The sequence below is a fragment of the Nanorana parkeri genome, unplaced genomic scaffold, assembly GCF_000935625.1.
Source record: "Nanorana parkeri isolate BGI_ZX_2015 unplaced genomic scaffold, ASM93562v1 scaffold931, whole genome shotgun sequence".
Classification (NCBI taxonomy): domain Eukaryota; kingdom Metazoa; phylum Chordata; class Amphibia; order Anura; family Dicroglossidae; genus Nanorana; species Nanorana parkeri.
In genome coordinates, this window is record NW_017307199.1 from 176,126 (window position 1) to 199,705 (window position 23,580).

At 45.7% G+C, this 23,580-nt stretch overlaps 1 protein-coding gene across 1 annotated transcript in view; it reads right to left on the bottom strand.

The window, feature by feature from the left end:
* The window catches only part of LOC108795093 (plasma protease C1 inhibitor-like), an 86,347-nt gene that overhangs the window by 34,040 nt on the left and 28,727 nt on the right, over positions 1-23,580 (bottom strand). The window contains exon 3 of the mRNA XM_018566280.1: positions 1,338-1,480. Coding sequence (XP_018421782.1) covers positions 1,338-1,480 — 143 coding nt within the window. The remainder of the gene's footprint in view (positions 1-1,337; positions 1,481-23,580) is intronic.

Below are 23,580 nucleotides of genomic sequence, written 5' to 3' on the forward strand. Positions count from 1 at the left end.
GGGAGACGGGAAAGAGTTCCTAACACAAGGACATTTTTCCTAATGTCAATTTGTAAAGTTATTTACAAGGGGAGTGATTAGGATTCACTTTTATTCTTGTTACTCTGAAATTTCCTCAAATTTTGCACAGAGCACCGATGCAACCTAAAGGTGCCCATACACTGCACGATTATCGTACGATAATCGTATGCGATCGGTTTTTCGTACGATAATCGAGCAGTGTGAACGGAGACGTGCGACCGTTTCTACTGTACGGTCGCACGTCTTCTGTCGAACCAGCATGTTCGAAAACCAGCCGGGAATCGTACGATTCTCGGCTGGTTAGAACGGTGCTCGGAAGACAAATGCCGAGCGGGCCGGTGTGCGCACGCGCACACTGCCCGTTCAGCATTGCGGTCATCGGAAGCCCACCCCGCAGGGGGGCGGGCTTGCGATGATCGAGAGTGCGATCTGCCTGTCCAAGATAGGCAGATCGTACGTTTTTTTAATCCCTGTACAACCATTGCAAGACTAAAGTCTTGCGATGGTTGTAGAGTGTATGGCCACCTTAAGGCTGGCCCTCAAGTTAAATATTGAAAAATAACCTAATGATTGCTGTATTCCTACACAGATTTTGCTTTTCTGGAGAGAGCAACAGCCTACCTTATCCTAAAATATTCATATTATAGCATTTTTATTTGTTACTTAAGAATTTGTGGGTGGAGGCATGTGCATCCAGATGAACTGGTTTAGATTATAAATACAGCCTAATAAGTGGAATCATGTTCAGTAAACTCCCAGTTATCTGGCACCCACGGGGATCGGTAGGTGCCAGATAACTGTAGTTTCTGTTTGCTTGAGAGTTAATAGTAGCTCTCAAGAAACCACCCCGGCCCTATTCACTGGCTGGCTAGCTTTCACAGTTGACAGGTGAATGTAAGCAGCAGGCTGGCTATTGCTCCCATTGTTTATATTCTGCTGACAAAAGTGGAGTCTAGCTGCCTGGAAGCAAGAGGTAAACAACTAATTTTGTTTGCTACTAAATAAAAAAATGTTAGTGTGCATCAAGCCACCGGCAAAAAAAAACAAGGACATATTATGTCCTGAATTTTTTTTGCAGGTTACTTGAGAGTGCCGGATGCTTGAATGCCAGATAATGGGGAGTTTACTGTATTCAGCTTATATATTTTCTGAGTATATTAGCGCTCCTCAGTTTAAGATACTATATGTAGACCCTTAAGCAGATTACTAAAAGGAAACAAAGTTTAGAGAGCATTTAAATTGGATTTGATAATAAATATATTAATAGCTCATGTGATGTACTGTACATTATTATCAGACACTAAACTGATTCATACCTGGGCTTGCAAATATGTGTCCTTAAGGATCTGCAGTGGATACTTGTGGGCATTCATCATAGGAACTTTAACTAACCCAGAAGATAGCCGATTAAAGTTTTCATTCTTTGTAAGGCTTGGATCAAACTGAGATAACCATTTCCCTATAAAAAGAAAAACAGAATTAAAAACACTGAAAACATAGACTCAGACTGTAGAAAGTGTCAGATATGCCCTATAAAAGCATTTACAAACTGGTTCTAATTTTGAAAGAATTTAAACTCTAAGCATTTCTAGGTTGATTATATTTGCTAGCCTAATCCAGCATTAGTTTACTTGTTTAAAGCAATACTACTCAAATGATCTTTCATTCTAGTACACAAGAGTCCTGCGTTTCCCTTTTAAGCAATAATTGTAGAAATGTCACCAGCACACCAATCCTTTTAAGATAGCAAAAGCTTCATTTATTGAAGTTTTTTGTCATATGACCAAACAAGCGCTTTCGGGCCGCACAGGGTCCCTTCATCAGGCTGTAGCATTGACAATCGTCAATGCTACAGCCTGATGAAGGGACCCTGTGCGGTACCGAAAGCGCTTGTTTGGTCATATGACAAAAAACTTCAATAAATGAAGCTTTTGCTATCTTAAAAGGATTGGTGTGCTGGTGAGGTGACATTTCTACAATTGCTGATATTCGCGGCGCCATCCGAGGTCACTTCAAGCACCCCCCACTATAAGGGACATATCGGTAAGGAGTGCGACAAGGATAGTACTTATTCCCTTTTAAGCAATGCCCCCTTGCTGAAGGTGGCATCAGGGTGGACATCAAGTTCAGAAGGCTGCAATCTCCAATTACTGCGCTTTGCAAAGTTGTAGTTTGCAGAAGTTGTAAGGTATATGTCCTCCATATCTCCAATCTCACAGTATTGACTCTGGTGCATGCAGTTGTTTAATGGATACAAATTCTGCCCTTCTTCACCAAATTTCCTTACGCACCAAGGCACAACCTATGATCATTCAGCTAGCAGATGGGTCCAACCCCAATTCTGGCCCTTCCCTCAAGTAACCTGTCCTCTGCTTGCCTCTACTGTAATGGAACACCAGGAAAAATTACAACTAGATGTTATCTCTTCTCCCTTCTTTCCCGTAATCCTGGGAATCCCCTGGCTACAGGTGCATGATCCCCTGATAAATTGGGTTCAGGGACTCTAACCTTTTCATTCTCTTATTGCCAACAACATTGTTTCCTGCAAGGAGCTCTTCTGGGCTTGCAATAAGAACATGTTTCTGCTGCCCAATTTGTTCAACCCAAATACCCTGAATTCATTTATGTCTTTTACAAAAAAAGGCTGACTCCTTACCACCTCATCGCCCCTACGACTGCCCGATCGAGTTAATACCTGGAGCAGAAATACCCTTTGGTAGGATTTATCTCCTGTCCAAACCAAAATTAGAGACTTAGCCACAATACATAGATGAAAATCTTTACAAAGGATTTATTCAACCTTCAATGCCACTTGCTGGAGCAGGAATATTTTTCATTGAAAAGAAAGATCATTGATTACCAAGAATTAAACAAAACTACAGTAAAAAAATTATACCCGTTGTCCCTGGTACCAGAGCTCTTTCAGCATTTCAGATCTGCAAAAACCTTCACCAAGTTGGACCTTCGTGGTGCCTACAATCTAATAAGGATACGAGATAGGGACGAGTGGAAGACGGTTTTTCGCACATGGTTTTGGGCACTTTCAATACTTGGTGATGCCTTTTGGGTTATGCAATTCCCCGGCAAGATTCCAGCACCGTGTAAACAATATTTTTAGAGACTTCCTGGATGATATTTAAATTTTTTCTCTTGATGCCTATTAGACCCATATCAAAAATAATCCTGAAAATAAACTATATGTCCAGGTGAAGAAATGTGAATTTGATAGAGAGACTGTTCAATTTCTGGGTCTGCTTATATCTACGTCGGGCATTGCTATTGACCCACAAAAAGTGGCGACCATTTTGGACTGGCCTGCCCCGGTGGCCTGCAAAAGCATCCAATGATTAATAGGTTTCACCAATTTTTCTCATCCATCATCAATCCAATCACACAACTCACTAAACAAGGGGCTCATTTCCAGTGGTCACCAGCAACATCCTGATCCAACTCTCCCATTCGTTCTAGAAGTGGATGCCTCAGAAAATGCTGTTTGGGCTATTCTTTCTCAGCGTCCGGATGAAAGATCCCTGCTCCACCCTGTGGCCTTCTACTCTAAAAAACTTTCTCCCGCAGAGAAGAACTATGACGTGGGGGACAGGGAACTTCTGGCTATCAACTCCGCTTCGGACGAATGGTGATACTTACTTGAAGGTGCTGCTCATCCAGTCTTAACTTTCACAGATCATAAGAACCTTGAATATCTCTGAACAGCCAAACACTTAAAACCTCGAAAGGCCAGATGGGCACTGTTCTTTTCACGATTTTTGTTACACATCACTTATTGTCTGGGCTCCAAAAATGTCAAACCCGATGGTTTGTCCCACATATATCCAACGACATAGGACTCTGAATCTGCTGAAAACTCTTTTGTGACAAGCCTCTACTGCGGATGTTTTATCTTCAGGATTTAATATACAGGAGAGAGATGGACTATTTTTTCTGGACAATAGAATTTCTGTGCCACCTCAGTTGTGGGTAGCAGTATTTAAACTTTGTCATGATCATCCCTTGGCTGGACACTTCAGGGTTTTCAAGACATTGGAATTGCTGCAATGGTCTTTTTGATGGCCCAGTCTTAAGGCAGACTGTCAAGCCTATGTGAAATCCTGCATGATTTGTATACGAAACAAGTTTGAAAGAGTGAGATTGTGGGGATTACTGAGACCACTGCCTATTCCGTCCCATCCCTGGGACATGATTAGCATGCAGTTTATAGTAGAACTTCCCTCGTTAGAAGACTTCACTTGTATCTTCATAGTCGTTGACTGCCTCACTAAAATGGCACATTTTGTGTCTATGGTTGTCACTCCTTCTGCCTCTGAGATGACTCAGATATTCCTTAAAGAAATTGTTTGCCTCTATGGAGTCCCAAGCAGCATAGTCTCAGATCATGGAGTCCAATTTGCATCCATGTTTTGGAGGGGTCTCTGTAAAACCCAGGGGATAGAGAATCGCTTCTCTTCCGCCTACCACCAGCAAACTAATGGCCAAACCAAGCAAAGAAATCAAACCCTGGAGCAATACCTCATGTGCTTTTCTTCTTTTTTTGCAAGATAATTGGGCTTCGCTCCTTCCATTTGCGAAATTTGCTTACAATAATTCTCTGCACTACGTTTTTTGCAAACTGTGGCTTCCATCCCACCTTGTTGCCCAACTGAGATCCTAGTGTCTCTGTTCCAGCTGTACAGGACAGGGTGAAAAGCCTACAGTCCAATGTCAAGTTTCTATAGGGCGCAATTGCCAAGGATCAGACAATAAAGCTTGTTTTGAAAATAATAGAAGATCTGGATCTCAAACCCAGGGGAAAAGTCTGGCTGTCCACTCTTAATTTAATATTGGCCTGCCTGTCCAGAAATGTGGCTCCTAAACACATTGGACCATTTTGTGTGAAAAGAAAGATTTAAACCTGTTGCTTATGAGTTAGTGTTACCTGATTCTTACAGAATCCATCCAGTTTTCCACGCGTCCTTGCTCAAGCCAGAGGTCCCAGACCCCTTTCCTGATTGTGACACGGGTACCCCTGCCCCCTCTATCCTGGATGGGGTTAAAGAGTAGGAAGTGGATGCCCTCTTGGACTGCAGAAGAAAGGGAGGACTTGTACAATATTTAATTAGATGGAAGGGCTACAGACCTAAGGAAAATTCTAGGGAGCCTGAATCCAATTCCCATGCTCCTGCACTGATTCAATGTTTTCTTCAAAATCACCATGAAAAGTGTTCCCCCTAAAGGGAATCCAGGGGGCTGCCCTTTAGGGGGGCACTGTAAGCTGACTGCTACTATTGCGTGTGGTCCCATTTTTTGTACAGCAGGAAACATGCACTTGCGCGCAATGGGACCTGCGCGCGAAGGTGCTAATCTCTGGTGCACAGGAAGTGATGCAGTGAACTCTAATGGATCAGCCTATTTAATCGAGCCTGGCCTATACTCAGTTGCTGGATGGTCTTCAGCTTGTTCCTGTTATTCTGCCAGATTCTTGCTCCTTTGTTTGACCCAAATTGTTCTTGACCTCTCTTGATTGCAGCCTGCCTTCTGACCTCGGATTGTTTACTGCACTCTGCTCCAGTACCCTGCTGCCCGCCCGATGTTGACCTTGGCTTTGCTATACCTGATCCTGAACATCCGCCCGGCACGCTGCTGTCGCATCCACTGGCACCCATGCTACTCGCTGTTCACTCAGGAACCGTTACTATCCTCAGAGTTTGTGGGACACGAGGCGCAAGGGAAGCCTCCTCATCTAACCAATCTTCAGCCAGGTACGTGATACTTCCCTATTCACAAAGGGGGGGGGGGCGGCTTCTGGGTGCTTCCTTTATAAACGGCGGCACTCAGATTCAAATAAGCCCCCCTGCCCACAGACCCACACAACCATAATGCCAGGGTCGACAAGGGGAGAAGGTGCTTTGCTAGGGGGTTCCCTGGTATAGTGCAGGGGGCCCACATGATTGTCCCCATCTTTCCTGCTCTGCCAGGCTGCTGTTTGGATAAAGGGCCTGGTAATGGAATTTTGGGAGGACCCCACAGATTCTTTTGGGAATGGGGTCCCTCCTAAAATTCCTAAAGGGTCTGGTATAAATGAAGAAAGGGTGGTGTGACTCCATGCTGGTTTGTTGTTTTATTATTATCACGTCTAACAAAATAATTTTGATCATTCTGAATCACATTCAGACAAAATCTTTCCTTATCAAAAAATGTGGATATGTTCAAAATTTGTTATTTATTTAATTCATCCAAATGCATCCAAATGTCCGAAATTGCCGACTGACATGTGGACAAGAACAAATGCACGTCTAGTGGATACACAAGTGGTTTTATACTATATAGGAAACACTTTGCTGAGAACAAATTCTGTACACCCTACACATGTTATTAGAGGAATACACGTGGAAGAGTTCATTAGAATACGAAGGATAAGTAGTGATAGTTTTGAACATGAGGCAGAAATTATGCAACATAGATTTCTTGCTAGGGGTACTCTGAGAATATGAAAGAGCATATCAGCTAGCTAGCTATGTCTAAGAATTGAGTTTAGACTATAAGTAGAAAAAGTAATTGGAAGATACGGTGTAGACCTATAGTATATTGCACCATGATGAGATTTTGGCAAAAGGTTTGAAAGATGGCTAGACAGTGAGAAGCGAGAAGAATGGCCACTTTGGGCAAATATCTTTCATCTAGTCTTTTTGAAAGAACAAGTGAAATGTCGTTGCATTTAAAAGGGAACTTTAAATGTGGTTCTGACATGTACATGCTGCCAACATATTGCAAATAAATTATCTCCACTGTAAATGGTAGATTTCCTGCTAAGACTTTTGTAAATTGTAATACCAGGTATATTATATATGTAATTACATGTCAGAGGTGCAGTGTACAATATCTTGGTAGCACAACCAGGAGGGTGAGAGATTGATTAAATGATTAAACAAAATGAACGAAAATAATCCTGCTAATGTGGCTAAACACTTGAATGAGAAACATAAATCACACCACCTCTCTCTTAAAATTCAGATTAGAGAAAACGTTATACCACATAAAAAAGAGGGGATTTCTTTCTCCACTTATGTAAAAGAGAGTTTTTTTTTGGATATTTATTGATGGGCACTGGAATCCCCTTAGGACTGAATCATGATTGGGATATTTTTTATTTTTACAATCAGCAGGTCAGCAATTTACAATCAGCAGGTACAATAGTTAGGTGGCTGCCTAATATGCCTGATCAGAGAGCTGCTGGTGCCTCTGCCTGATTGTGTTTAGCCCGGCTGTCCTGGACTGCTGTCAGGCATACCAAGGTGATCCGGGCCAGTGCAAGGATTTTATCTACACAGCCGAAAATGCATTTTTCTGCCATCCCCCCAGCTCCCACAGACGGGGGGATGCTCATCTGTGTTACACCGCCACCTCTAGATCCCTCACTTGTCTCATACTGATGCCCTTGGGTCCCTCACCTGTCTGATACTCCCACCTCTGGGCCCCTCCCCGTCTTATACTCCCACCCCTTGGCTCGTCACCTGTGTCATGAGCCTTTCCGCCCCCATGTTCTCCTCATCCTTAAGATAATGTCCGAGTTGTAGTTTGGGGTGAACTCCTTAAAGCGCTTCGAGTTGCGAGTGATCTTGCCCTCGTACCTCCTGCTGGCTCCCAGGGTCTTCCTGGGAACAGTGGGAATGAACAGCTTGTAGGAGAGCTAAAAGCTCTGGAGGGCTGCGGATCATGGGAGCTCCATCCACCATCAGCACCGGTGGGGGGGAGCTGAGCTACCTGAGTCCATGCAATCACCCAGCTGCGTGTTGCTGCATGTGTAAGCTCCCAGCTCTGGCTGCCCGCAATAATTAGGAAATACAGTTTGTTTTGGCAGATGGATGGTAGGATGTCAGGAGGGGGGTGTTTTCGTGTTGAATCAGTTTTTATTAACTTTTGTAAAAGGGATTCAGACAATTCACATCAAAACTCAAATAGCATAAGTCACATCATTGGGAGACAATAGGAAGAAAGAAAAATCTCGGAGGAACAAAAGGAAGAGAATGGTATATAGGAGGTAAGATGGTGGGGATGGGAGGGGGGGACACATCAATCTGTAATTCCTGGTGTGTAAGGGGGTACCGGCCTCCCATGTCTTTCCAGGAGAGTAAGATTAGAGGAGGGATTGGAGGTCGGCCGAGGCGGAGAAGTGTATCCACGCGCTCCATTGTGACAGGAACTTGGGGAAAGTATTATTATCTGTCGCCAGGAGCTCCTCCATGTGCATTACATCATTGACCTGGCTAACCCACTTGGATAGGGGTGGGGTAGTCGTTGTTTTCCAGTACATGGGGATCACCTGGCGAGCAACAGATAGAAGGTGTCTAAGTATCATGGATTTTTGGGTTTTCCAGCAGGAGCGATAATAAGGCAATAGCAGGCGTAGGTGCCAAGGTGTCCCCGTATAAACGATTATAAATCTCAAAAACTTTCTGCCAGAATGGAAAAACCAAGGGACATGTCCACCAAATGTGTAGGCATGTGCCTCTTACCTCGTTGCATCGCCAGCAGGTCTCTGGAGAAGAAGGGAAGATCCAGTGTATGGAAACTGGGTCCCTGTTGTCAGAACTATTGGGCCGAAAAGGAATCGATTTCATAGGCCTAAACATGTCATTTTACAGAGGTGTCTATGGGCATACTAGTAGCCATTTTGTCTATGTGCTATAAGGTGAAAATAAGTTCATTCTTTTCTGATACAGAGACCTTCACAGAGAGATTAGGAATGTTAATATAAACATTCTTCAGATCGTAAAAGGTGGGGGTCTCAGACGCATATCAGTTTAGGATAGTACCAGCCTGTGTCGGTCTTGATTGATGACTTTCTGGCCTCCACGAGAATACAATTTACAAGAGACTGGAGTGTTTAGAGTTTTTTTTTCTCTCTCAATGAATAGAAGATGGGGTTTATCTTAAAGTTGTTTATGAAACCTTACTATTCATTGTAGTGATAAATATTAACAACAATGTTATTATGTTATTCTATTATATGTAGCATCTATCTGCCTACTTTATTGACTGATTTTAAGTAGAACTTTATACATGTACTTTTATATATCCAAACTATATTCATTATATATATTGTTTGAGTGTACCCATTGAAATATATTGTTGTTTATTACTAATAATGGGGTTTTTATATTTAAGTGCAAAGAATTAGGTGGTACATATCAATGTATATTCTTTTCTTATATATATGAAAACTTCTGGGTCTAACTCTAAACTAAGTACCTCACTTTCAAGGAATTTAAGGAGGATTGCTAATGGCTTCTTTTAGATTTCCCAGGTTGTAAATTATAGACCAGACTGGAAGTCTGGCATGGTGTGATTAAGGATTGTCAACATTTTATATTCATGGTTTTGTCCAAGGTCTGAGGTTAAAGGTTATATCACTGCCTTATCTTTAAAAATTAGTGAAATTAAATGAAACGCTCCCAATTTTTACATAGAACAATAGTGCCCCCTGATGGTGATTGTAAGGGAAAAGTCCATGACCATATAGGGTATTTGACGTCATGTTTCATGTCAGTAATCACGTGATAGATCAAACCAAGCCCACACCGCAGGGGGGGATATAGAGAGGGGACCAGGAGCCCAAGGGATTTGAATTCCATCATCAGAGAGAGTCGAACAAGACAAGGCAGTAGGCAAATACATTCCAAGGGTATAGGTCAGAAGCTGAGGACGGCTGTCCCAGGGAACTGAACTAAAGAGAACCTGACTATCCCTGGTTGCCGAGCGTTGACTGCTGACTTCTTCCAAAACAACTAAATTTATATTGCTGGTAAAGTATACTTTTTATCTGTATATTAGGCAATTCATAGCAGTATAAACATTCTGATACTGTACCACCTAGTAATCATTTTGTAATTCTTTTCCTGGGCATATGAGGAAACAGATGATTTGTGAGTGTAGTGATGTATGGTGGCCCAGTCTGTCCCCGACAGGTCCCTGTTCAAGTCAGCGTGCCATTTGGCCCGAGAACCCAACGGCACCTGATGAAGAACATCTCTCAACGTCCCATAAATGACCGATATCGTGTGACGAGCCCTTCTTTTAGAGACAAGCATGAGTTCAAAGGATGTCAACGGTCTGTGGGTCTGCCCACAAGCATATAGCGCAGAACATATCCCAGACAGTTGTAGATCTAACAGCCAATTCACCGGGGGGTTCCCCATGGTATCTGTCCGTGTCACAAAACGGCCAGTAGTGGGGTGTATAAAGTCCCGAGCCGTGGGCCAGTCACTCCTCTTGTAGCCCCCACCGAGGGAATAGCTACCCCCGTGGGGAACAGGGGGTTGTCAAATAAAGGTGATAGAGGCCCAGGTATAGTAGAGAGAGAATAAGTGCGATAGGTTCTATGCCATGTTTTCAAAGTTGCAACCGTAAGGGGAGAAGGGTGAGGGAGTGCAGCAGCTTTGTCGGGTGAGCTCCATGGGAGGGCTCTCAAATCTATAGGACACAGGTCTTGTTCAATCAGCACCGTTGGTGTGGGTTGTGAGGAAGGAGGCGGGAACCAATCCACAATCCTGGAAAGAAGGGCGGCTTGGTGGTATAACTCGAAATCGGGTAGGCTCACCCCACCTTGGGATTTGTGTCTACGCAGAGTTTTATGTCGTATACGGGAGTAGCCCTTCTGCCACACAAAACGATTCACCATGGTGCGTAGAGAACTGAAGAAATGTCTCGGAGGTCCTATAGGGATTGTCTGGAAGACATATCATAATTTTGGGAGGGTCTCCATCTTTAGGGTATCAAGTTTGCCGAACCACAAGATCTTCATATTGTGATATGACTCGAAGGCTTTGCGCATGGAGCTGAGGATAGGTAAGTCATTTAGTTGAAAAAGATCTGTTAGGTTAGCCGGGATGGAGACGCCCAGATATGTGATGGACCGGGGTTGCCATTGGAAAGGAAAATTCCTACGGAGGAGAGAGACCGTCGGGGGAGTCAACATGAGGTTGAGAGCGGTTGATTTAGCCATATTAACTTTGAAGTTGCTTAGTCTGCCAAACCTGTCAAATTCACTGAGGATCCCCGGGATGCTGATATGGGGACGGGTGATATATAATAGCAGGTCGTCCGCAAATAAAGACATCTTATGGTGAAAGGAGGGGGTAGGGATGCCGTGTATATCAGGGTTCAAACGGATGGCCTCCGCCAAGTGTTCCATCACTATGACATAGAGAAGTGGGGATAGTGCCGTTGGAGATGGAGAACGGCTCCGAGAACGAACCATTCACCCTCACCAGGGCCGTGGGGGAAGAATAGAGCGACATGATCTTGGATAGAATGGCAGGCCCCAATCCAAGTTGGAGTAGGGCCTGGCGAAGGAATTCCCAGTTAACGCGGTCAAATGCCTTCTCGGCGTCAATGGACAGGAAGCATGCCTTGGTGTTATGTCTATGAATATGGGAGATCAGGTTAATTATTTTAGTGGTGTTCTCCATGGCCTCCCTCCCGGGACAAAGCTGACCTGCTCCGGGTTGATGATGGACTGCAGGGATGGGGAAAGACGGAGTGCTAATAGTTTCGAGAACAGTTTAATGTCCACGTTAAGTAGTGATATCGATCTGAAATTCTGACATAGGGAGGCGTCTTTACCGGGCTTGGGGATAACACAGATATTAGCCGCTAGCATGGTAGAGGGAAAGGGGTGAGAGTCGTCCACTGAGTTAAAGGTGCGGGTCAGGATTGGGGACAGAAAGTCAGAGAGGATTTTATAGAATCGGGGTGAGTAGCCATCCGGACCCGCACATTTCCCCGTTTTGAGAGTCCGGATAGCCACTTCTACCTCGGAGGGGGAGAACGGAGACTCTAGCCCCTGCAACTCAGCATGATCAATGGTTGGCAGAGCCGTGTGTGCAATGTATTGCTCCATGGAGAAGGGGGTTTGTCCGGTCGGTGGGGAGGAAGGGGGAGCAGGGAGGTTGTATAGACTGGCATAGTAGTGACGGAATTCCCCTGCAATACCCATTGTGGATTGAATTTTGGTAGAGTTGCGGTCCATGATAAAAGGGATAAAGGCCCGTGGGGGACGGGGGTGTAATGTTCTCACCAGGTGTCGGCCGCATTCGTACCTCAGCTTACAGGCCCTATCTCTTGCGTTGCAGGACCTGGTGTGAAGGATAGACAACAGCTCCCGCCTAGCATTTGAAAGTTCCACAAAGGTGGTGTCCGGCTGGGTAGACTTATGAACCCCCTCAAGTGCCGCAATAGAGGTCAAGAGCTCAGCGACGCGTGTGGTTCTGGCCTTCTTGAGGCGTGATCCATGTTTGATGAAAATGCCTCGTAGCACACATTTGAGCGCCTCCCATTGGGTCAGCGGGTGTGTGGTATCACCGAGATGGTCAGAGACAAAATTGCGCACCGATGTCTTGATCTCATCTAGGCACAGGGGGTCGTTCAATAAATTGTTGTTCAGACGCCACGAGTTACGGGTATGGCTGACACCCGGAAACTCCCAGATTTAGGAAGACAGGGGCATGATCAGACCAGAGACGTAACCCAATGTGGGCGGAAGGGGTCGAATCTAGCAAGTGCTTTGAGTGGAAGAAATAGTCTAACCTACTGTATATATTGTGAGCCGGGGAGAAATATGTATAATCCCTCTCAAAGGCATGGAGGGCTCGCCACACATCAACCAGTCTGAGCTTGTATAGCAGATATTTTAATTTAGCTAGGGACGTATGAGAGAGAGGGGACTTACCAGAAGAGGAGTCCAGACAGGGCACCATCGCTAGGTTGAAGTCTCCTCCCAGGATCAGGTTGGGACATCCAAAATTCTCCAGAGCTTTGACCAGGAGTGCAAGGAAGTTCAGTTGGTCCTGGTTGGGAAAATAGACATTTTCCAAGGGTGGGCAAGGGTGTAAACACGACCAAAAAGTTTTACCTTTAAGAATAGAAATCTATCGTGTGGGTCTGTTTGCTGTTGCAGGATCTCTGGGTTCAGAGTCTTATGGAAGGCTATAGAGACTCACTGCGGAAGTGAGTTTCCTGCAAGAACAAGACACTCACCTTGTGTTTATGAAAATGATATAGTACTTGGCTACGTTTCTGTGGAGTGTTAAAGCCCCTCATTGAGGGTAGCCAGGGCTATATGAGGATTAGCCATCATGGGGGTCTAAAGGTTACTCCCGTGTCATTTTGGTCATCCCCAGGGTATGGAGGGGGGGGAGAAGGAGTTAAGGAGGAAGGGACAGGGAGACAGAAGAGGGAAGAGAAGAGGAAAGAGAGAGAAAAAAGGATAGAAGTACTTTTTCGCCATCCAATGGCGGTGAGACAGAATAGCATCTCGTTGAACCAATGTATGGTCCAGAAAGCACTACCAATGTACAAAAGGTCAGCGAATGCACTCGCTGACGGCCTAAGTGAGGGTAACATGGTAGGCTCATGGAGCGGCTCCCGACTCCAGGGCATATAAAAACCAGTATAAACGCAGTAGCTAAAGGCTACCTATAAAAGTATCAAAAAAGGCATATATAACAGTATGTATTAATAAAACTATGTTAAAAACAGTATATAACAGTATAAACGACAGCAGCATTCGTGGTTAGCAACCACCGGCAACTTTTCAGGTGGGCCATAGGACATCAATCAGTGAGCGGCAGGAGCCACTCAACCGCCACAAAAGAGTGTCCTTTCAGCGGTACAGAAGATGGAGCAATACGGGGTTGAGATGTTCCAAAGTCAGGTATTTGAGGAAGATTAAAGTAGTCACTCGCACTCCATGATATTAAAGTCAATGCTGTTTATTATCTGAGATAACACACATCTCCTTAGCCAATTTTCATAGAAATTGCATGTTGTTTAACATTTTAAAGCCATATACTGTATATGGTCTCCTGGCTGTCTCTCCTCTCACTCGCCTGTATATCGAGTGTTTGGGTTTCGCTTGAAGAGAAGGTGGCAACCCTAGTGATACAGAGAGCAGCAGCACTTGCCACTTACATTCCTCACATAAAAGTCCCAGGGAAGCTGCAAGGAGCATGGCTGCGGCTTCCAATCCAATCGGGAAGCTGGGCGGGTGGTCACTTGTCAGGTTCCTGGCTTCATTAGTGCACCCCTGCTGAAAGAGGCAAGAAACAGTTGAAGAGATGAGAATCCGGAATGCGTCAGGTGTATTATATATGCATAAGCTTTACATCCAAACACTTTGATGTGCCCTAGGCTAGGCTTCGATCCATGCCACATTTCAAATGGGGTGCTTTCAACAGCTTTTTATGGCAGTCTGTTCTGTAGGTACGTTGCAGTCATGACTGGTTTTCCCATGACTTCTTTATAATATCTTTTATGGCTTCTGAATTTCAGTGCCCTAGTAATCTGTGCCATAGGTGGATACATTTGTTGTGTGGATTATGAGTGGCTGTTCTGACTTGTCCATCTGCAGTGATGAGTCTGTATTCTGTTCATCTAGTTTTCCTTTTGTGAGGATTTGCTTATTGTTTCAGATTGTACATCCATCACCTTGGAATTGAATTGTGTGACCATTATTAGCAAGGATTTTCACTGATAGAAAGCTTCCATCTATGTCTGGGACATACCGTTAATTTTTCACGAGGATAGTCTGCTTGTCCCCTGAAGGTGTGATGCAGTTCAAGAATCCTTAAACGTTAATTTTTGCAGTAATACTTTTCCTGTTTGGTAGGAAAACTTTGTCCTTTGCCCTGGAATCAAGTTCTGTGAAGAAGGTCTCATCACTGGTCATGTGACTTGTTGCGCATGAGTGAATACAGCATCTGTGTGGTATACTGTTCTGAGTCACTTTAAAGGTAGCGCTTCATGATATGCCTGCAGTTTTCTTTGTAGCTGCCTTAGCTCTTTCTCTTGTAGGTGCCTCTTGCTTTCTCTGCTTGGCTTTCCAGATTGAACAGTCCTTTTTCAGGTGACCAGCCTTTTTTACAGCGAAAACACACTCTGCTCTCTTTGTTTTGCTATGCGCTCTCATGCACCATTAGGGCTTTCTCACTTTCTTCATTGTGCATAATTTCTTTCCTTCTGTCATATTCATCGATTCATTTTCATGTGGTGTATTCTAGTGTTATTTCCTGCTCCGGTCTGGTTTTTAGAGCATTAATAAGAGTGTATGACATAGCAGTAATGCCACCACATGGTTATCTTTAATTTCCTCTCCAATTGCACATAGCTGTTCTACGATTTCCAGCATGGCATTCACATGTTCACACATTTCCTGGCCTTTTTCTAGCCTCATCCTAAATAGCTTGCTTAGCAGATTGTAATAGACTCACCCTGCCACGGTCCAGCACAGCGTTGTGGGGCTGTGCAAGGCCAGCGCGTCTGCTAGCTCCTCCCCTTCGCGCTAGGCAGCCGCAACCATCCACAGCTCCCCGCTGTTCTGCGCAGCCGCGCACGTCCAGGATGACAGCTGGCTCCTCCCATCCGCGAGGGGGGATTTAAGGGAGGAAATAATGGTTGTTCGGCGTCCGACCGTTGTGAGCGGTGAATGTCGAACATCCCTTAGGAGAATCTCACAGAAGTTGCCAGCAGCTTGTGAACAAACCAAACGGACTCCTTAACCGCAAGACTGAGGGCACCAGCTTACAAGCAATTAGATGACTGATGCATATCAGCCTGAACGTTGTACTAGTGTGAACCCTCTGCTCTGCTTACAAACAGCTTTAATAACTTCCAATTGAACTGGGAAATATACTGCATATTCCACTACACTAGCATAGAACCGCTGCAAATTGACTTACAAAGGATCTGTGGAGTATTGTCCAAATTCCTTGCAATTGTGTATCAACCTCTGCTTTGATGATAATCTCTACCTAATGACTTTCAATTATTGAACTGTGAATCATTATTGTCGATGCTATGCACTAGTACATTAACCCCTGCTGTGCTGAGGAACTCTGCTTAACGTCCTTAATTTGAACTGTGAAGCATATCGTACTACTCCTTTATATACAATATTGTGTTAACCCATGCTGAAGTGATATATAGTTGAACTGTGTAGCATAGCTCTATATTACTTGCTCTGTAGGTGCTGCATATATTACCCTGACTGGGGAAGCTACAAGACTCAGTTCAACTGAACTATCAGTGAGAGGTTAGGAGAGATACGCAGATAGTATTCTCCTACACTCATTACCTTACTACTTGTTGCCACTATAGTTTACCAAATTAACGGGATATGATGTTACTGATTCCAAACCTCCATTAAACAGTACATGGAGAGTGAGATAAGGAATCACATACTGAGCCCCGTCATTCCATAACTGACTCCGCAGTTGAGTATCCAATTGATCACTAGAGAGTGTTACACAGATATGGTTTACTGTTTAGGTTTGAACGCTCATACAGTTTTTGTAATGTAGTCCATATACCTCAAGCTGTATTCTCTTTTCTTATGTGGATGAGCTCGGTCATCTTCCACTAGCAGACTTATAATTGCTTTTGCTTGCCTGTTCTTCTTGTCCCATTCCTCCATGCGTCCATTAGTGGGTATGTCTGTACTCAGTACTTGCCACAAGTCGTCTTTGCTTAGCAGCATTTCAAGCTTGAACTTCCATAGCTGGTAGTTGCTATTGTTGAGCTTTGCGATTGCAAACTTCATATCTGAACTACTTGCCATCTTTCAGTAGCTTGCATGTGGCTCTTGTTGACTTGCAGCATTCTGTTTAGTGTCTGGGCCCATAACCTTTTGGTTATGTGTTTAGATGAAGCAGCCAGATCTTGAGGAATGCTGGATTAGGTTTTATTTGCTTAGGAGAACATAACATCAGAATACAGCATTATGCAGGAAATATATATATATATATATATACAGTATATATGAAAACTTTCTGTGTATCATAGATAAGCATGCATATTTGTTTTTTCTTATTCATATTTTAAGTTCATAATCAACTAACATTGAATACAGTGTCATCTACAGCTCAAAAGACATATTGCAGTATATCAGTACATATTATATCAGTATATGCACAGTATCTTACAGAAGTGAGTACAACCCTCACATTTTTGTAAATATTTTATCAAAATATCTCAACACACATCCATTAATATCTAAGTCACTGGCAACAAAAGTGAGTACACCCCTAAGTGAAAATGTCCAAATTGGGCCAAAAGTGTCAATATTTTGTGTGGCCACCATTATTTTCCAGCACTGCCTTAACTCTCTTGGGCAAGGAGTTCACCAGAGCTTCACAGGTTGCCACTGGAGTCCTCTTCCACTCCTCCATGATGACATCACGGACATCACTTTTGTTGCCAGCGGTTTAGACATGGCTGTGTGTTGAGTTATTTTGAGGGGACAGCAAATGTACACTGATATACAAGCTGTACACTCACTACTTTATATTGTAGCAAAGTGTCATTTCTTGTGTCGTTGCATGAAATGAAATAATAAAATATTTACAAAAATGTGAGGGGTGTATTCACTTCTGTGAGATACTGTGTGTATGTGTATATATAACGGAAAATGGTATACTTACCCATCGGTAATTTTCCTTTCCTGGTGCATCATGGCAGCACACAATGGGTTAACGCTCCGCCCCTTAACCCCATGTGAGATACTGTGTGTATGTGTATATATAACGGAAAATGGTATACTTACCCATCGGTAATTTTCCTTTCCTGGTGCATCATGGCAGCACACAATGGGTTAACGCTCCGCCCCTTAACCCCATAGGACAAGCCCTCTATAAGTTTTGCCCCCTGTGGTTTGGACCCCATTCTCGTAAAAATCACGAGCCATGCAGGGTGGGTGCCTGTGTGCTGCCATGATGCACCAGGAAAGGAAAATTACCGATAGGTAAGTATACAATTTTCCGTTTTCCTGGCACATCATGGCAGCACACAATGGGAAATAGAAATCACACAGGGAGGGTATACTGCAAAAAATTTAATAAGAAGACACAACTAGGCCAAAGAGCCTGCCGAAATGACCGTCCTGCCAAAGGCCACCGTAGTGAGGGCAGCAGGATCGATCCGATAATGACGAATGAATGTGTTCCGGGAGGACCAGGTAGCCGCCTTGCAGATGGTTTCTGCTGACACACTGGCAGAAGCTGCCCAAGAAGTAGCCACTCCTCGAGTCGAATGCGCCTTAACCTCCTGAGGCACAGGTAAGTCCTGAACGGTGTAAGCCACTTGGATCAACTTCACCAGCCATGAGGCCAGAGTTCGGTTGGTTGCTGCCTGGCCTCGTCGAGTACCCCCTGGGGAGTACAAAGAGATTAGGATCTGACCTGAACTCCCGTGTGACATCAATGTAGAGTTTGAGGGAGTCCACAATGTCCAGAGGATGAGGTTCCCCTGTTGCACCCAGCATAGCTGGGAGAACGATCTCCTGATTCAGATGGAAGGAAGAAGCGACTTTTGGAAGAAAGGCTGAGTTGGGTCGCAAAACTGCCCGATCCGGGAAGAAAACACAAAAAGGTGGGTCCACCACCAAGGCATGCAACTCCAACACACGTCTTGCTGAGGCTATAGCCACCATAAATGCGACTTTAAGAGTTAGATGCCATATGGATGCTTCTGATAACGGGTGAAATGGAGGGTGCGCGAGAGACCTCAATACTACCGTCAGATCCCATTGTGGGAAGGACAGTCTCTTCGGAGGCTTCAGTTTGAGGCATGCCTTCAAAAATTGCCGAACTAGTGGGTCAAAGGACCATCTGGTGTTTGTCAATGCGGAAATTGCCGAGATGTGGACCCTTAGTGTGTTCCAGCTCAGACCCATGTCTAATCCAGTCTGTAGGAAGTCCAGGACATCGCTGACGCTGGGAGAAGACGGATCAAATCCTTCTCTGGATGCTGCCTGAATGAACACGTGCCACACACGAGGGAGTCGGCAAGAGTGTTCATCCGGCCTGGCAGATATATTGCCTGTAGATTCCACAAATTGGCCTGGGCCCAGCACATCACTGGTTCCACTTCTAACATCATCGAGCGGCTGCGGGTACCGCCCTGCCTTTGAATATATGCTACTGCTACTAGTCGCAGCTGGACTGACCTGCCCGTCAGGTGAGAGGCAAATGCCCGCAGAGCCTGGAATGCTGCGCGCATTTCCAAGACATTGGACGTATAAACGTCCGCCTGGAATTTCCACCTGCCCTGGGCCACCAGCTGGTTGAAGTGGGCTCCCCACCCCGAATGGCTGGCGTCCGATGTCACCAGGACCGGCTGAGGGGGGGAAATCCGGTGGAATCCACGGAGATGTTCCCGGTGAGTCCACCACCATAGGGATGATTTCATCCGGTGAGACACTCGTATCCTCTGGTTCAGACTGACTTTGTCCCACTGGGACAGAAACCCCAACTGGAATCCCCTTAGGTGCCAATGGGCCCACCTCACCATGGGGATGGTGGAAGATAGAGTGCGATCAAACTGAGGCAGCTTGATGCTGGAAGCTGAGCATGGGACATCGTGTGCAGCACCCTGCGGCGGACCTTCTCCACCTTCTCCTCTGGGAGAGATATGGTATTGTCTGCCGTGTTCAAGAGAGCTCCTAGAAAGATCATGGACCTTGAGGGAACGAGCTGAGACTTGTGGTCGTTGACTAACCAACCAAACTGTTGCAGTGTGGACAGGAGAATGTCCTGATGTCTGAGTGACACATTCCTGTCTTGTGCCAGGAGAATGACGTCGTCCAGGTAATGGTTTACCCTGAGGCCCCGTTCTCGCAGGAGAGCGATGATGGGAAGGATGACCTTTGTGAAGGTGCGGGGAGCTGTACATATCCCAAACGGGAGGCAGGTGAACTGGAAATGCAGGTTGAGAAAGGAGAATCGAAGATATTTCTGAAAACGATGATGTACTGGCACGTGGAGGTAGGCGTCTGCCAAGTCTACTGACGACATCCAATCCCCGGTGCTGATAAGCGGAAGAATCGTCTGCAGTGACTCCATGCGAAAGCGTTGGACGACTATATATTTGTTGAGCTTCTTTAAGTCCAACACTGGTCTGAGATTCCCGGTCTTCTTTTTTACTAAAAATAGCGGGGAATAAATCCCCGTAAACCTCTCTTCCATAGGCACTGGAATAATAGCGTGTTTGTCTAGCAGCGTTTGAATATAATGAAGGTAAACTAAAGTCTCCGCTGTGGAATCTGGGATTCTCGTGTAAACATAGTGGGCACGCGGCGGTATACGACGAAACCTCCATCGATGCCCTTCTGATACGGTCGCCAATACCCATGGATCCTCGACTGCCGAATTCCAAGCCTGGAAGAAATGGCGTAAACGTGCGCCCACCGGAGCCAGCAGAGAACAATGATCGTCAAAAAGACTTCTTCGCATCCTGGCCTGATGAAGGGTTCTGTTTAGGGAACTTGAAGAGTGTAGACTGAGTGCCCTTCCAGTTACGGCGGAACTCACGTCCCGGCCGATAGGACCTGGCATCTCTTGCTCTATCGTTTGAAAATCTCTTATTTTGAAACGGTGCTGGGCGTTTGAACGGTTTCTTATTTTGCGGAAGAAGGCCCGATTTGCCACCCGTTACCTTAGAGATAGCCGCATCAAGCTTTCCTCCGAAGAGGTTGGTCCCGTCAAAGGGAATCTTGCACCAGCTGGTTTTGGAAGAGTTATCCGCCACCCAAGGCTTCAGCCACAGCGCTCGCTTGGCAGTGACGGTGTAAAGCATGGCTCTGGCCGAGCTGCGAACAACATCGATGGCGGCCTCCGCCATGAAGTCTCCCGTCAGCCTCAGTTCTTGAAGGGCCGAGATAACTTGGTCTGTATCGACGTTTGCCCGCAGGGCTCTCTCCAGATTGTCAATCCAAATCGACACTGCCCGTGACACGCATGTTAATGCAATCGCTGGGCGGCAGGCCCCTCCAGCAGCCGAATAGGCCCTCTTCAGGTCCAGGTCAATTTTACGCTCCAATGGATCCCGGAAGGAAACTGCATCCTCCATGGGGAGCGTAATATGGCGTGCAAGACGCATGACTGCTGCGTCTACTACCGGTGGGTTAACTAGGCTTGTAATATCCTCTTCATTAAGTGGATATAGCTTTGTTAGCCTATTGTTGAGGTTTGGCTTTTTTTCCATCTGCTTCCATTCCTCCTGGACGATTCCCTTAATCTCCTCCAGGAACGGAAAAGTGTTAGTTGTCTTTAGAAGATGGGGAAAATAAGTTCTAGAGGTGGAAGCTACTGCGACCGGCTCTTCCCAACCTAGCGCCTCCTTGACTGCTGTGACAAAGGGATCCACCAGCGAAAAGTCAAAGCTGGATCGACTCAACTCTGGTGTGACATGCGTGGAATCCGATGCGTCAGAGTCGATAGATAGGTCTAGAGGCTGAGATGAAATAGCGGGTCCAGGGGGAACCGGCCTATATATATATATATATATTCTATATATTTGATTCAAAATCTCCAGCAAAATCTCCAATTACATCACTTCCCAACTATTCTAACCTAAATTCTTATATACTTAGTATATTAACATTGGAACCAAGTTCCATGTACATGTGCCTACAATACAGTATATAGAAGGTTATGTACCCAATACTGAGGCACATACCTATTCTGTTATTACAAGAATGACTTAAAGCTAAATGCTTCATTTAAGTCTGGTGGCTTCTTCACTATGAATAGGAACCTGCAGGGGCATTTGAGGCACAGAGAGTGGGCACAGGTTATAAATTGTTTGATGGAGAATGTATTACCCTTGTAGTGCTGGAAGTCCGTTTTTCCATGGGATATGAACTGGCATGTGAGGCATCTGGGTTTTTTGCATTTGTATGTTTCTTTTCTGTCATCAAAGAAGAGAGTGTTGGTGGGCCTGGATTTTGTTGCACTGAGCTTGCTGGGGGCCAGGATGTTTTTGACACTTTTCGCTTTCTTCAACACTACTGATGGTTTCTTGCCAAGCATTGTGCCTAATTTGGGATCGCATAATAGCATATGCCAGTTCTTGTTTAGGATGGATTTGAAGTTGTTGGAGGTGGCGATGAATCTCATTTTAAATGATAGGAAAATGGGGTTTTGGGTGGGCAGGGCATAGTGCAGATATTTCTTTCTTGCTGATGACTCCCTCTACGAAGCCTAGTTGTGTGCAATTCCTTAAGCCCTGACAGGAATTCAGGTAAGAAAATCGAGAGTGGTTAGTAAGTGGAAGTGTCCGATAGAAGGCGGCAGGCCTCATCAATGTATTTGTCGGGTCTCAGGCCGCAGTCCGGTCCCAACTGGCGCTGCTAATGCAGGAACGCGGCGACCAGTGACGAGGCGGCCCGGCGGGGCATGCCCACCAGTGACGAGGCGGCCCGGCGGGGCACGCCCACCAGTGAAGAGGCGGCCCGGCGGGGCACGCCCACCAGTGACGCGACGGCACGGCGAGGCACGCCCACCTGTAAAGCAACGGGCCGGGGGGACACGCCCATGTGCGTCCTGACGCCGCCCAGTGATGTCACTAGAGCTATATAAGGAGACTCAGCACTCTCAGTCATTGCTGAGTGCTCTTCAGCCTGTGTCCTGTCAGTATTGCTCTGTTCCTGCTATTTCCTTACTGTGTTGACCCTGGCTTGTACCTGACCATTCTCTGGATCCTGTTTATGTTCTTAGATTATCTCTCTGGCGTCTGACCCTGGCTTGTCCCTGACCATTCTCTGGATCCTGTTTATGTTCCTTGATGATCTCTCTGGCTTCTGACCCTGGCTTGTCTCTGACCACTCTCTGGATTCTGCTTGGCTACTATTATTACCTCTCTGGCTTCTGACCCTTAAGGACGAACTGGCCCGTGTGGGAATACCGGATTCCCTCGATGAGCTCATACACGTGGCCACTCAGATTGACCGACGTCTGAGGGAGCGAAGACTAGAACGCACTGGCTACTCCCGACCGACCTGGATGTTGCCCCGGGGCCCGAATTTTGTGCCAGCTGGAAACTCGATGTTCCGATCCGGTCCTTCCACTCCGGCTCCAGAACCAGCTGAACCTCCGTTTAATAAGGACACCATTGACTCCGGGGGAGAGGGAACGACGCCGTCACCTGGATCTTTGTCTCTATTGTCAGTACCGGCCATCTTCCTTCTCACCTCATTGTTCCTATCTCTTTACAGCTACCCGAGAAGGTCCTTCAGATCGCGGCCATCCTTGATTCCGGTGCCTGCAGTTGCTTTATGGACCGCCAATTTGCACTTCTTCCTCACATTCCTCTGCTGCCTACCGGGGGCCCGTGTTCGACACATTGCGGAACGAATTGAGAGATTACTAGATGGGGTTGGGCACGACCCCGTTGTCATGGTGCACATCGGCACCAATGACAAAATAGGAGGAAACTGGAGTGTCCTAAAAAGGGAGTTCAGAGACCTAGGTGCTAGGATGAAGGAAAGGACCTCCACGGTAGTTTTCTCAGAGATACTACCGGTGCCAAGAGCCACTCCGGACAGACAGCGCGAGTTGAGGGAGCTTAACAAGTGGCTCCGGAGCTGGTGTCAGAAGGAAGGTTTTGGTTTCCTGGAGAACTGGGCTGACTTCGCAGTCGGCTATCGGCTCTTCAGCCGAGACGGGCTGCATCTTAATGGGAAAGGTGCAGCATTCCTGGGGGGGAAAATGGTAGAAAGACTGGAGGAGCTTT